At 41.9% G+C, this 14178-nt stretch overlaps 1 protein-coding gene across 1 annotated transcript in view; it reads right to left on the bottom strand.

The window, feature by feature from the left end:
- The window catches only part of ACSM6 (acyl-CoA synthetase medium chain family member 6), a 33863-nt gene extending 22710 nt beyond the window's left edge, over positions 1–11153 (bottom strand). The window contains exons 1-3 of the mRNA XM_057298958.1: positions 10213–11153; positions 9839–10051; positions 2347–2557 (exon numbers count right to left, since the gene is read on the bottom strand). Of these exons, the coding sequence (XP_057154941.1) occupies positions 2347–2557; positions 9839–10030 (403 nt within the window). The 5' untranslated portion in view covers positions 10031–10051; positions 10213–11153. The remainder of the gene's footprint in view (positions 1–2346; positions 2558–9838; positions 10052–10212) is intronic.
- Positions 11154–14178: the final 3025 nt, after the last annotated feature.

Raw genomic sequence — 14178 nt, 5'->3', positions numbered from 1 at the left:
CCCAGGCTGGAGTGCAGTGGCGTGATCTTGGCTGACTACAAACTCCACCTCTCGGGTTCGAGCAATTCTCCTGCCTCAGCCTCCGGATTAGCTGGGATTACAGGTGCCCACCATCATGTCTGGCTAATTTTTGTATTTTTTTAGTAGAGACGGGGTTTCACCATGTTGGCCAGGTTGGTCCCGAACTCCTGACCTCAGGTGATCCTCCCACCTCGGCCTCCCAAAGTGCTGGGATTACAGGCGTAGCCACTGCGCCCAGCTGATAAATTCTTACATATACTTTGGTCTGTTCTGAACTTTCAATTTTGTTTTCATTCATTTTGCCTTATACTATCAATAAGCAATTTTAATTATTGTGAGTGAAAATGATAGCCCTGCTTTGGACTGGTATGTGGCTGAGGAAATCACTCTGCGTAACTTGGCCTCAGGTAGGAAGAATTTCTGGTGACCCAGACTGAAGTGGTCCCTGTCCTTTCTCAGACATGGATCAATTGTCCCTCAGGATAACTCAGTCCATTGGAAACTGGGGAAACACTGGGAGCCTGGATAGGCCTGAGGGTAGGGTTCACTCCCTTCCTCTCTTCTGTATGCTCCCCATAACTGACAGCTGGCATTCTCAAAGACACCTGCTCTTTGAATCACTTTTCAGTTTTTTTTTGTTTGTTTGTTTGTTTTAATCTAGCATCCCTGTTAGCAGGCAAAGGCAGTAGGCCAGGCCAGTTGTGGCAACTCCTAATGAGTTTAGCCCATCTCAGGGGTACTTTGTTTTTCATACGCACCTTCCAACTACCAAAAAATATATGCCTGTATTCTAAGAATAGAAAGTCAGGTACTATAGCAGATAAAGAGGAATGATATTGGGGGTGGGCTCCTTTCCAGTATCCTTCACTTCTCATGTGTGAAGGGGCTCTTGATTGAGGCATTTCCTGTTTATGTTGGAGGAGTGAGCCTCAGGGGCATGGATGGGATATCCACAAAGAGCAGCTCTATTCTGGCTGATCCCAAGCTCATTCAGGGTGACTCTCAAGGACTCTCTAATACTGGATGAAGAGCAGTGGTCTCCAACCTTCTTGGCACCTAGGTTTTGTGGGAGACAATTTTTCCACAGACTGGGGCAAGAGGATGGTTTTGGGATGATTCGAGTGCATTACATTTATTGTGCACTTTATTTCTATTATTATTACATTGTAATATATATTGAAGTAATTATACAACTCATCATAATGTAGAGTCAATGGGAGCCCTGAGCTTGCTTTTCTGCAACTAGAGAGTCCCATCTGGGAGTGATGGGAGACAGTGACAGATGATCAGGCATTAAATTCTCATGTGGGGTGCACAACCCAGATTCCTCGCATACACAGTTCACAATAGGATTTGCGCTCCTATGAGAATCTAATGCCACCTCTGATCTGACAGGAGGCAGAGCTCAGGTGGTAATGCAAGCAATGGGGAGTGGCTGTAAATACAGATGAAGCTTCACTCACTTGCCCTCTGCGCATCTCCTGCTGTGCAGCCTAGTTCCTAACATGTCACAGACTGAGGTAGAGGACCCTTTAGAGATATTCCTACCTTCTCTGTCTTTTTTTTTTTTTTTTTTTTTGGAGACAGAGCCTTGCTCTGTCACCCAGGCTGGAGTGCAGTGGCACAATCTCAGCACACTGCAACCTCCGCCTTCCAGGTTTAAACAATTCTTGTGCCTCAGCCTCCTGAATAGCTGGGACTACAGGTGTGTGCCACCACATGCAGCTAATTTTTTTTTTCTGCTTTATGGTTTTTTTTTAGTGGAGTTGGGGTTTCATCATGTTGCCCAGGCTGGTCTCAAACTTCTAAGCTCAGACAATCTGCCTGCCTTGGCCTCCCAAAGTGTTGGAATTACAGGTGTGAGCCACTGCACCCAGTACCCCTACATTCTCTTTTTTATAGATGGGGAAACTGAGGCCCAGAGAGGGCAAGATGTGCATGCTCTGTCTGTTGTTTTGATGATGACTATGTTAGGACAGAGGTCTACAGTTCCTTGAGGTGATAAACAGCCTATGAGCTAAGCGCTCTGTGGATTATTTACTCTTCACAACAGTTCTGTAAGACTGGACCGTAACAGTTCTATAAATATGGACTATTACTGTCCATATTTAATAGACAAGGAAACTGAGATTCAGAGAGGCATAATTTACAGAGGTGGTAAGTGGTGGAGCTGGGTTCAAATCTAGGCCTGTTTAAAGATCCCCCACACTGTGGGAAGAATTCAGGCATCAGATAGAGATCCCTCTAACATCTCCATTCTGTGAATAACTGAGGCTGGGATTCACATAAGCCTCCAACCCCTGGGGTCCCTCTCCCATGCCTCACCCAAGCGTGCACAGGCCAGGCAGATCCAGTAGGCTTCAGGTGTTGGGGGCAAGATTATCATCAGCCGGTCTCCATGGCTAAGGGCACAGGTGTCTGAGAGGATGCTGGCGGCCTTCTCGGAGAGTTGAGTCATCCTTTCAAAGCTCCATTTGTCCTCTTCTCCTTTGGCACTAACCTTCCAGAGGGCGGGGTAAGGCCCTCTGAGTCCGTCCTAGGCAGGGTGATGTTTAAAATATGAATATTAGTCAGCATGGACATTGGCTATGGGAGGCCACTCTTGCCAGATAGCACCCTCAAGTGGCTAGATCTTGAGAGGCTAGGATGCCTGGGCTTAGGGGGAGCTACTGTTTCTCAACTGGCACAGAAATATTTACTGTTTACTGACATGGCAGTACTGGTAGGTTTCAACATAATGTCAGGCATGAGCCTAGGGAAGAACCTCCTGAGAGAACTCAGCATGTAACATGAAACCAGCCCTGCCCAGGATGGCAGAGATTTCTCTGGGCATAAATCCCACTACTGGGTGTCTACCCAAAAGAAAAGAAATCATTATATAAAAAAGACATCTGCATTCATGTGTTTATGGTAGCACTCTATTCACAATAGCAAAGTGATGGAATCAACCTAAGGGTCCATCAGTGGATGATTGGATAAAGACAATGTGGTATACATACAACATGGAATATTACTCAGCCATGGAAAAGAATGAAATCCTGTCTTTTGCAGCAACATGGATGGAGCTGAAGGCCATTATCCTATGGGAAATAATTCAGAAAAAGAAAATCAAATACTGCCTGTTTTCACTTATAAGTGGGAGTTAAACAGTGGGTACATATGGACATAAAGATGGAAATAATAGACATTGGGGAGGCTGGAGGGGAGTGAAGTTTGCAAAATTACCTATTTGGTTCTATGGTCACTGTTTGGGTGATGAGTACAGTAGAAGCTCAAGCCTCACCATTGTGCCATCTATACATGCAACAAACCTGCACATGCACCTCCTGAGTCTAAATTTTTTTAAGAAAAGATTTCTCAGGGCATGATCCTGTAAGTAGAGAAGAGTGCCCTCCTCCTAGCCCATAGGATTCTATTCCTGCCTTCAAATATACCTGTCTTCCAATGCAACTTATTTTTCAGTGGGACGAGTTTTGAAGGGGAAAGAATTTAATTTCCAATACCTCTTAGTGAATGCATGGATGAAGTTACCTAGAACTTTCAAAGCATTTCCATTCTAGCTGAGCCTTCTCCTCCTTAACAACACGGGTTTGTCCTCTTCTCTCCCTGAGGATGGAGGGAAGGCAGGCTCTTTTCTCCCTTTTTTCCTTCTTTCCCTCCTTTATTCCTTTTTTCCTCCTTTCTGTCCTCTCTCTCTCTCATCTCTTTCCCCCATCTCTCACCTCTTTCCCCATCCCTCCTTTCCTTCTCTCCTACCTTCTGAACTTAATTTCTTTCTTCCTTTAAAACTTTCTTCCTCCTTTTATCTCTTTCTCTTGCCTTTCTTCTCTTTTTCTCATCCACCCTGGAGCAGCCCATAGAATTGCTACTTTGTTCTGACCTGTTTAGAGTCTTCTTCTTCTCCTTCTCCTTTCTTCTTCTTCCTCTTCCTCTTCTTCTTCTTTTCTTCTTCTTCCTATTCTTCCTCTTCCTCTTCTTCTTCTTCTTTTCTTCTTCAAGTTTTAGGGTACATGTGTACAATGTGCAGGTTTGTTACATATGTATACATGTGCCATGTTGGTGTGCGGCACCCATTAACTCATCATTCAGCATTAGGTATATCACCCAATGCTATCCCTCCCCCCTCCCCCCACCCCACAACAGTCCCCAGAGTGTGATGTTCCCCTTCCTGTGTCCATGTGTTCTCATTGTTCAATTCCCACCTATGAGTGAGAACATGTGGTGTTTGGTTTTTTGTCCTTGCGATAGTTTGCTGAGAATGATGGTTTCCAGCTTCATCCATGTCCCTACAAAGGACATGAACTCATCATTTTTTATGGCTGCATAGTATTCCATGGTGTAGATGTGCCACATTTTCTTAATCCAGTCTATCATTGTTGGACATTTGGCTTGGTTCCCAGTCTTTGCTATTGTGAATAGTGCCTCAATAAACATGCGTGTGCATGTGTCTTTATAGCAGCATGATTTATAATCCTTTGGGTATATACCCAGTAATGGGATGGCTGAGTCAAATGGTATTTCTAGTTCTAGATCCCTGAGGAATCGCCACACTGACTTCCACAATGGCTGAACTAGTTTACAGTCCCACCAACAGTGTAAAAGTGTTCCTATTTCTCCACATCCTCTCCAGCACCTGTTGTTTCCTGACTTTTTAATGATCACCATTCTAACTGCTGTGAGATGGTATCTCATTGTGGTTTTGATTTGCATTTCTCTGATGGCCAGTGATGATGAGCATTTTTTCATGTGTCTTTTGGCTGCATAAATGTCTTCTATTGAGAAGTGTCTGTTCATATCCTTTGCCCACTTTTTGATGGGGCTGTTTGTTTTTTTCTTGTAAATTTGTTTGAGTTCATTGTAGATTCTGGATATTAGCCCTTTGTCAGATGAGTAGGTTGCAAAACTTTTCTCCCATTCTGTAGGTTGCCTGTTCACTCTGATGGTGGTTTCTTTTGCTGTGCAGAAGCTCTTTAGTTTAATTAGATCCCATTTGTCAATTTTGGCTTTTGTTGCCATTGTTTTTGGTGTTTTAGACATGAAGTCCTTGCCCATGCCTATGTCCTGATGGGAATTGCCTAGGTTTTCTTCTAGGGGTTTTATGGTTTTAGGTCTAACATTTAAGTCTTTAATCCATCTTGAATTAATTTTTGTATAAGGTGTAAGGAAGGGATCCAGCTTCAGCTTTCTACATATGGCTAGCCAGTTTTCCCAGCACCATTTATTAAATAGGGAATCCTTTCTCCATTTCTTGTTTTTGTCAGGTTTGTCAAAGATGAGATAGTTGTAGATATGTGGCATTATTTCTGAGGGCTCTGTTCTGTTCCATTGGTCTATATCTCTGTTTTGGTACCAGTACCATGCTGTTTTGGTTACTATAGCCTTGTAGTATAGTTTGAAGTCAGGTAGCATGTGATGCCTCCAGCTTTGTTCTTTTGGCTTAGGATTGACTTGGCAATGCAGGCTCTTTTTTGGTTCCATATGAACTTTAAAGTAGTTCTTTCCAATTCTGTGAAGAAAGTCTTTGGTAGCTTAATGGGGATGGTATTGATTCTATAAATTACCTTGGGCAGTATGGCCATTTTCATGATATTGATTCTTCCTACCCATGAGCATGGAATGTTCTTCCATAGAGTTTCTTATTATAACAATGAGAATTGGCAGGGATGGGATAGGCCTTCCCCAACCCCTTCTCCTCCCATGACCAATAACAACAAACACAACTATATCTCTCCCCTGCCATTAATTTTTATTTTCTTGTCAACCACATTTTGATGTAGTTCAGGCCTAGGCCATCAGAGATAATTTTATTTATGTGACCATGGAAGTAATTTTTTTTTTTTTTTTTGAGACAGTCTTGCTCTGTCGCCCAGGCTGGAGTGCAGTGGCATGATCTCAGCTCACTGCAACCTCTGCCTCCCGGGTTCAAGCAATTCTCCTGCCTCAGACTCCCAAGTACCTGGGACTACAGGCACACACAGCCACACCAGGCTAATTTTTTGTATTTTAGTAGAGATGGGGTTTCACCGTGTTGCCCAGGCTGGTCTTGAACTCCTGAGCTCAGGCAATTCACCTGCCTTGGCCTCCCAAAGTGCTGGGATTACAGGCGTGATCCACTGTGCCTGGTTGTAATTTTCATTTTTGTTCTATAATATCTTTGTGCGACCCAAGTAAGAGCTCTGCTCACATCACTCAAGCACCTTTAGTGGTTTGCCACAGCCCATCACATCAGGTCCAAACTCTTTGGCTTCCTGGTTTTTTTTTTTTAGGGTGATATGTAGGGAAAAGAAAGAGAGATCAGACTGTTACTGTGTCTGTGTAGAAAGGGAAGACATAAGAGACTCCATTTTGGAAAAGACCTGTACTTTAGACAATTGCTTTGCTGAGATGTTAATTTGTAGCTTTGCCCCAGCCACTTTGCCCCAGCTACTTTGACCCAACCTGGAGCTCACAAAAACATGTGTTGTATGAAATCAAGGTTTAAGGGATCTAGGGCTGTGCAGGACGGGCCTTGTTAACAAAATGTTTACGAGCAGTATACTTGGTAAAAGTCATCGCCATTCTCTAGTCTCAATAAACCAGGGGCACAATGCACTGCGGAAAGCCACAGGGACTTCTGCCCTTGAAAGCTGGGTATCGTCCAAGGTTTCTCCCCATGTGATAGTCTGAAATATGGCCTCGTGGGATGAGAAAGACCTGACCGTCCCCCAGCCCGACACCCGTAAAGGGTCTGTGCTGAGGTGGATTAGTAAAAGAGGAAAGTCTCTTGCAGTTGAGATAGAGGAAGGGCACTGTCTCCTGCCTGCTCCTGGGAACTGAATGTCTCGGTATAAAACCTGAATGTACATTTGTTCAATTCTGAGATGAGAGAAAAACCGCCCTATGGTGGGAGGTGAGACATGTTTGCAGCAATGCTGCCTTGTTATTCTTTACTCCACTAAGATGTTTGGGTGGAGAGAAACATAAATCTGGCTTATGTGCATGTCCAGTCATAGTACCTTCCCTTGACTTAATTATGACATAGATTCTATTGCTCACATGTTTGTTGCTGACCTTCTCCTTATTATCACCCTGCCCTCCTACTACATTCCTTTTTGCTGAAATAATGAAGATAATAATCAATAAAAACTGAGGGAACTCAGAGACCAGTGCCGGTGCAGGTCCTTGGTATGCTGAGCGCTGGCCCCCTGGACCCACTGTTGTTTCTCTATACTTTGTCTCTGTGTCTTAATTCTTTTCTCAGTCTCTCGTCCCACCCGACTAGAAATACCCACAGATGTGGAGAGGCAGGCCACCCCTTCATGATAGAATTTACTGATGAACAGACTAGTACAAATGAAAAACAATGAAAATACCAAGAGTTTATGTATGTATGAAGAAACACACCCTACCACACGATGCCATTGAGTGTGGGAATTGGCACTTTTTTTGAAGAAGGCAATCCAGAAATGTGTTTTCCAAATGCTCGTGTAGTGCATTTGATGGAGTAATTTCACTTCTGGTAATGTAAATGAAGAAAAGAATATAGATACACAAAGATATTCATTTCAGCCTTGCTTACAATAGCAGAAAAAAACTTGTAAACTACTTAGAGGGGTAACAATAAAGAATAAATACATTTTGGTTCAACACTCAATGAAATACTTTATAAACATAAAGATATTAAAGTATTAAGTAGAATATTTATTGGTGTTGAAAGGTAGTTTCCACATCATATTGTTTCCACATTATATTATTTCTACAGTGCATTGTTTCTACATCATGTTATTTCCACAGCATAGTGCTTTCACAGCATAGTGTTTGGAGGAGGAAAACAGCAAGTAACAAGTCAAGTAACAAGTGTGATTCCAGGTTACAAATAGTTATATATAGAATGACTCCACTTTTGTGAAACCGGATGATCTATAAAAATCAGTAGAAAAGAAATATCTATGAAAATTACCAGTGGTTATCTTTGGGTAATATTCCATATTAAAATTTTTTCATGTTTACCAGTATTTTCTAACAATTCTATAATGAAGTGCTCTTAAATGATAAAGGGTTGGAGCAGATGATTTGTAAAGTTCCTGCTGACTGATGTTTTGGGCACCTGTGATTGATGCCCCAAGTGACTTCAGACAACCAATGTTTAGTTGGGCTGACTGTGTGGCTTTTGGAGCCCAAGCCTTTGCTCACAGCTGCAGCCCTCTGAATTCCTTGGCACCCAATCACTGCTTATCTGTCTTGCCTCCCAGCCTGGAAGCTTCTGCTGGGTAGGGCCCAGCTGGGCCTTTGTCTGTAATCCATATGCTTAATCAAGAGCTGAGCAAAGGAACAAGGCTCCGCATGGTGCCAGATGCCATGCGGGCACAAAGAGATAAAAGGCACAACGCTAGCCCTAGAATCTTACTGGGACCCAGGACTCACACATAGTGCCTGGTTGTAGAACACAAGCTAAGAAAAGCAGAGGAGAGAGAAAGCAGCACAGGCTGGGCTGGGAAGGCAGAATGGGTGGGGAGGGCACCCCAAGAGGGGGCACAGCTCTGCAAAGGTGAAAGCACCCCAGAGTCCTTCAGGATACATGCCTCAAACCTTTTCAAGGAGCTTTCACAATCCTTGCTCTACAGAATTTTTGTTCTTTGGCCCAAATGGGTAAAAATTAAGTCTCCTAAACGGAAGTCTTCCCTCTTATCTAACCCTAGATGATGCACCAAAGGCAATAAGTATATTTTGCACAAAGACAATGAATTACTGTTTTGTCCACTTTCCTTACTCCTCCCAAAGTGGGTGATGAAGGTGGGGAGGGCCAGGAAGGGGCCTGGGGAGGGGAGGAGAATAGAGGGGCAATCAGAGATTACACATGCAAATAACTCTCGCTGCTCACTCTCCACACGCACTGGATTCTCCTGCGGGCACCACCAGCGCCACTTGACAGAGGGAGGAAATGAGGCTCAGAGAGTTAAAATGACTTGCTCCAGAGTTACCTAGCCAGAGAGTAAGCAAGGCCACGCCACACAGCAGGGCCTTTCAAAAATTAGACTGCTTCCTGCCTGTTTTCTCCTCATAACTCAATACTCTTCCCTCTGACCCTATACCTAGCCAAACTGTTCCTGAATACTCTTCCTTCTTTCCATCATGTCTCTACTCATGTGGTTGTTCCTGCCTAGACAGTCTTTCCCTTGTCTTTTTGTTGAAATTCTTCTCATTCTTCAGGATGCAGTAAATACCACCTCCTTTATCAAATCTTTCTAAATTCCATTATCCAGAGGCATACTTATACTTATTTCCTTTGGCACTTCTTTTTCAGCACTTTGTGGCTATCATTTGCTTTAAAGAAAAACACTACACAGTAAGTTCCTTTAGTGTTTGGCTTCTAAAATTTTGTATGTGCTAGAAGATGCTCAAAAATGTTGGTTAATTAGAATCATATCTATGTGACAATAATATTACTAGTGATAATAAAAGCTAACTTTTATTGAGTGTTTTCAGGGTGTTGAGTCCTGTGCTAAACACTTTTTATTGATTGTCTCATTTAATCTTCTTGACAACACTGTGAAAAACACACCATTAATATCTCCATTTTACTGATAACAAAACTAAGGTCCTAGAAGGCAAATAACTTGTCCAAGTTTGCATGGTTATTTAGCAGCAGAGCCAGGATTTCAATGTAGAACCAACTGGCTGTAAAGCCTATGTTCTTAGTCATTTTTCTATAATTTCTTTTCTCTGAATTTGCACTTTCTAGTGCCAGCCATAGATGGGATTTGAATCTCATGATCTTTGGACTCTTTACCAATTGGCCTTGGCCAAAGTTTCCAAGGTAGAAAACAACAAGTTTTACCTTTTCCAGCTGGGACCACTGATCCAACACATCCTTTGCAAAATTAAAGTTCTGAGAAACTGCTTGGACTAGGCACCTGGAGTCAGGGGCTCTGATGGTCTGAGTAGCACATTTTTGGTTTGGATAGCAGCAGGCTCCAAATCCCAGTCTGAAACTCCGGACCAAGGAGAAGGGTTGAAATCGGCCTAGCATTTGGGTCAGACAGGGAACCACCTAGGTAAATTGAGGAAAAGACAGGGAGTAATTGAGCAGCTCAGAGGGGTAATCACTGAGGTTGTAGTGCTGAGAATGAATCCATAAGGCAAACAATTTCCTTATGAGTACAAGCAACAGTCAGATCATTGGAGAAGAAGCCCATGAGCACAGATACTTACCAATTCCAAGAGGAGTTTCTATGGGGGGCTTCAGATGTTTGGAGGATGGTAGAGCTGTTGCCTTCTGTCTCCTCTGAGAACTGCTTACCTCTTATAGTTTAGTTGCCGGCTCTGGGGAAAAAGGCATTTCCTTGGTGCCAGCACAAACTAAGTCCTGGCTCACTTTCATTGGCTCTCAAGCCTAAAAGGCAATCTCTTTTGCTTCTGGGAGATAAAATCTATGGGCTGTGAGCTAAGTTGAAGCAACAGGTGTGCCTTGTTTTCTGATATGATGTCAGGAGAAATAGGTCACAGACTACTGTGCCAAGTGTGGTGAAAAGATGATGGACACAGAGTTTAAATAAGATTTTGTTGCTTACAAAATCCTGCACTGCAGAAAGAGAGAAGGGGGTTGCTCATCAGCCAGGTGAGGTAACCACACCCTGCCTCTTTAACCCACTGAGATGACAGGCCTTTTTTTTTTTTTTAATAAATAGGCACATCGAAGGCCCTCTAGGGATTGCCTCTCAAGGTAGTGTAGGTGAAAGTCTCGTACTCAAGGTAGTGTAGGTGAAAGTCTTGCAACAATCAGGTAGGGAGCCAGATCTCATGATCCTCAGCGGGGGGCGGTGGGAGGGTCCACCTTGGAGCCTCAAATTAGCAAAACTAAAGTTTGAAAGGGGGTGTTTATAATATATATTTAAAAGAGGTCACAATATTTGTTTAATAAAATATTGAAGATTTATTGTTTTGATAAGATTTTAACTTTATTTATAACTGTGTGAGGTGTAACTTGGTTACTGGTGGTTGAAGTTCTTCATCACAATTCCTATCCATGTTTCCAGTCACCAGAGGGAGTAAAATAATGTCAGTTTTGGATGATGGGTTCACTTATTCGCATTCCAGAAATCTGAGATTTAATGGTTTCAATTTGATGATATTAACATTGTAACTATATCTAATATTAGAACTAAAATATTCCAATAAATTATCTAGATTATCTAGTCCAAGTACTGCCTAAAACATCACGCTGCCTTTAAGATGAATAAACTCCTTATTGTGGTGCATTGGTTAGATATAAGTTTGGCTGCTTCAACAAAGACACAAAATAGTAAATTTGTTTCTTCAATTGACAGTCTGAGCATATGCAGTGAAAAGCTGTTTGTATTAGTCAGTGTTCTCCAGAAAAATAGAACCAGTAGGAAATAGAGAAATAAAGATGAATATAGATACAGATATGTGAGAGGGACTTACTAGGGGAATTAGCTCATGTGATTATGGAGGCTGAGAAGTCCTATGGTGTAAGCTGAAGAACAAGAGAAGTTGGTAGTGTGGCTTAGTCCAAGTTTGAAATCTTTAGAACCGGGGAAGCCAATGGCCTAACTCTCAATTTGAGGCTGAAGGGCTGAGAACCTGAAGTTCTGATATCCAAGGGCAGGAGAATAAGGGTGTTCCAGTTCCAGGAGGGGGAGAGGTAGATAGACACACACACACACACACACACACACACACACACACACACACACACACACACACACACGGAAAGAGAGAGAAATTTTCCCTTTCTCAGCTTTTCATTGCATCTAGGCCCTCAGCCAATTAGATGGCGCCTACCACATTGAGGGTGGATCTTTCCCACTCAATCCACCTACTCACACACCAATATCCTCCAGAAGCACCCTCACAGGCACATCAAGAAATGAATACTTTACCAGATATCTAGGTATCTCTGAATCCAGTCAAGTTGACACCTAAAATCATCCATCACACTGGTTTAGTATCTTCACCCTTTCAGGGACCCAGATTCTTTCTGTAACGTTGCTCCACCATCTTTAGGGCATTTCTGAAACAACTTGCCATCACGTCCATATTCCATCCAGTGGGACGGGAGAGTGGTGAGGGAAAGAACATTCCCCTTGCCTAGGTGAATAACTAGAAATGTTTACACATTACCTCTGCTCATATTCCATTGGCGCAGACTTAAGTTATGTGGCTTCAAAAAGAGTCTGGTAACTGTGTTCTTTATTCTGAGTGCCTATATGCTCAACTAAGAACTGGAGATTCCATATGCGTGAGAGAGATGTGGGCATGAATACTGAGAGACAACTAGCATTTTCCATCACAGTCTATTCATTGACTATCCATGAACACAACATGGAACAGTTTTCCCATTTATAGAATATTCTCCAAGAAGCATAACCTCTAAGTCTCACAGAATTGCTACATCTAACTCAAAATTCAAGATGGAGGGTATTGCTCAGTTCTCTTCAACCAACAGGGATGGGGTCCCTGCCATATGGCAAACTAGAAACTAAAACATAAGTTATCTCTACTCTCCAAACAACCCACTCTTTAGGTCTGAAGTGGGAACCATAAAATTGCATGGAAAACTCCAAGACTGGAAAGAGAAAAATGAGCATTACCCAGCTGACTTGGGCCCAGCAATACCCAGTTGTCAAATCCTGCTGGGCAGGAATGGTGAAAGCATACATCCTGGCAGTGTTTGGGTTCTCAGCTCACTTGGCAAGTACTAATTCTGCTTTCTGGGAGGCAATCTCACCTTTGCTGTCATCTCTATATTTGGCTTGCCTTCTGGAAAGCCATTTCTTGTTTGTGATCCTCTTTGGCCATATCTGAAGTGGCACTGGTGAATATGCCTTTCTTGAGGACAGCATGGCTTTTGTAGCCCACCTCATGCTGGTACAGAATTGGGGTCTCAGGAGTTCTATTATGGGTCAAACTAGTCTATGTATCAGAAAGTCCAGACTTACGAGTATTTTTTTTTTGTCATACAATTTCCTCAAGCATTTGGCTTCTGGTCTACTTTCCTTAGATAAATTCCATGTGTAAATAGACATAATCAAATATTTTGTCAAAACATAGCTTTCAGGCCTGGAAAGTATGATCTTCTATATACTGGCTTCTGGGCTTCACCAATCCTCCCTACTAACTTAATGGTAGCTACTTTGGGGCAATTCAAAATTATAGGTTTGGGTAAAATGGGAATGTAACCAGTTTCCCTTTAGGTTTGATGTATGGAGAAGGTGACTGAGAAATCCTAGGTACATTGTCCTGCTAAAACTATCTCTATTTCTTTTATAAATGTTTTATGGTTTTCAGTTTACAAGTCCTTCAGCTCTGTGGTTAAATTTATTTCTAAATATCTTAATTTATTTTTCATGCTCTTGTAAGTGGAATGGTTTCCTTGATTTCTTTTTCAGATAGTTTGTTTTTAGTGTATAGAAACACCACTAATTTTTGTATGTTAGTTTTATCTCCTGCAGCATTACTGAATTGGTTTATTAGTTCTAACAGGTTTTTGGTGAAGTCTTTAGGTTTTCTCTATATAAGATCATGTTTTCTGCAAACATTGGCAATCTAACTTCTTTCATTTTGATTTGGAGGCCTTGTATTTCTTTTTCTTGCCTAGTTGCTCTGGTTAAAATTAACAGTGTTATGTTGATAGCAGTGGTGAGAGTGGGCATTATTGTCTTGTTCCTGATCTTAGGGAAAAGCTTTTAGCTTTTCACTGTTGACTGTAATGTTAGCTGTAGGCTTGTATATATGGGTTTTATTATTTTGAGGTATATATGTGTACCTTCTATATGTAATTTGTTGAGAGTGTTTAATGTGAAGGATGTTGAATTTGTCAATGCTTTTTCTACATCTGAGATGATCATATGGTTTTTGTTCTTCATTTTGCTAATACAGTGTATCATATTTATGTAAAATTTTATCAAAGGCAAAAGAATTCCATAGTGACAGAGAACAGATAATTAGTTGCCTGGAACAGGGGAGAAGCAGTTGGATTGCAAAGAGGGACAAAGAGTACATTTTGAGGGTTATGAAAATATCCCATATCTTGATTATGGTGATGGCTATTACTGATATAACTTAAAAATTAATAAGCTATTTTCATTTTTTAAAAGTGATAAGAAATCAGAAAAATGTAATACCAACCAAGTCCAAAGATAAACTCAATACCAA

This window comes from Pan paniscus, chromosome 8, assembly GCF_029289425.2.
Source record: "Pan paniscus chromosome 8, NHGRI_mPanPan1-v2.0_pri, whole genome shotgun sequence".
Classification (NCBI taxonomy): Eukaryota; Metazoa; Chordata; class Mammalia; order Primates; family Hominidae; genus Pan; species Pan paniscus.
This window is presented reverse-complemented; position numbering and strand designations above follow the sequence as displayed.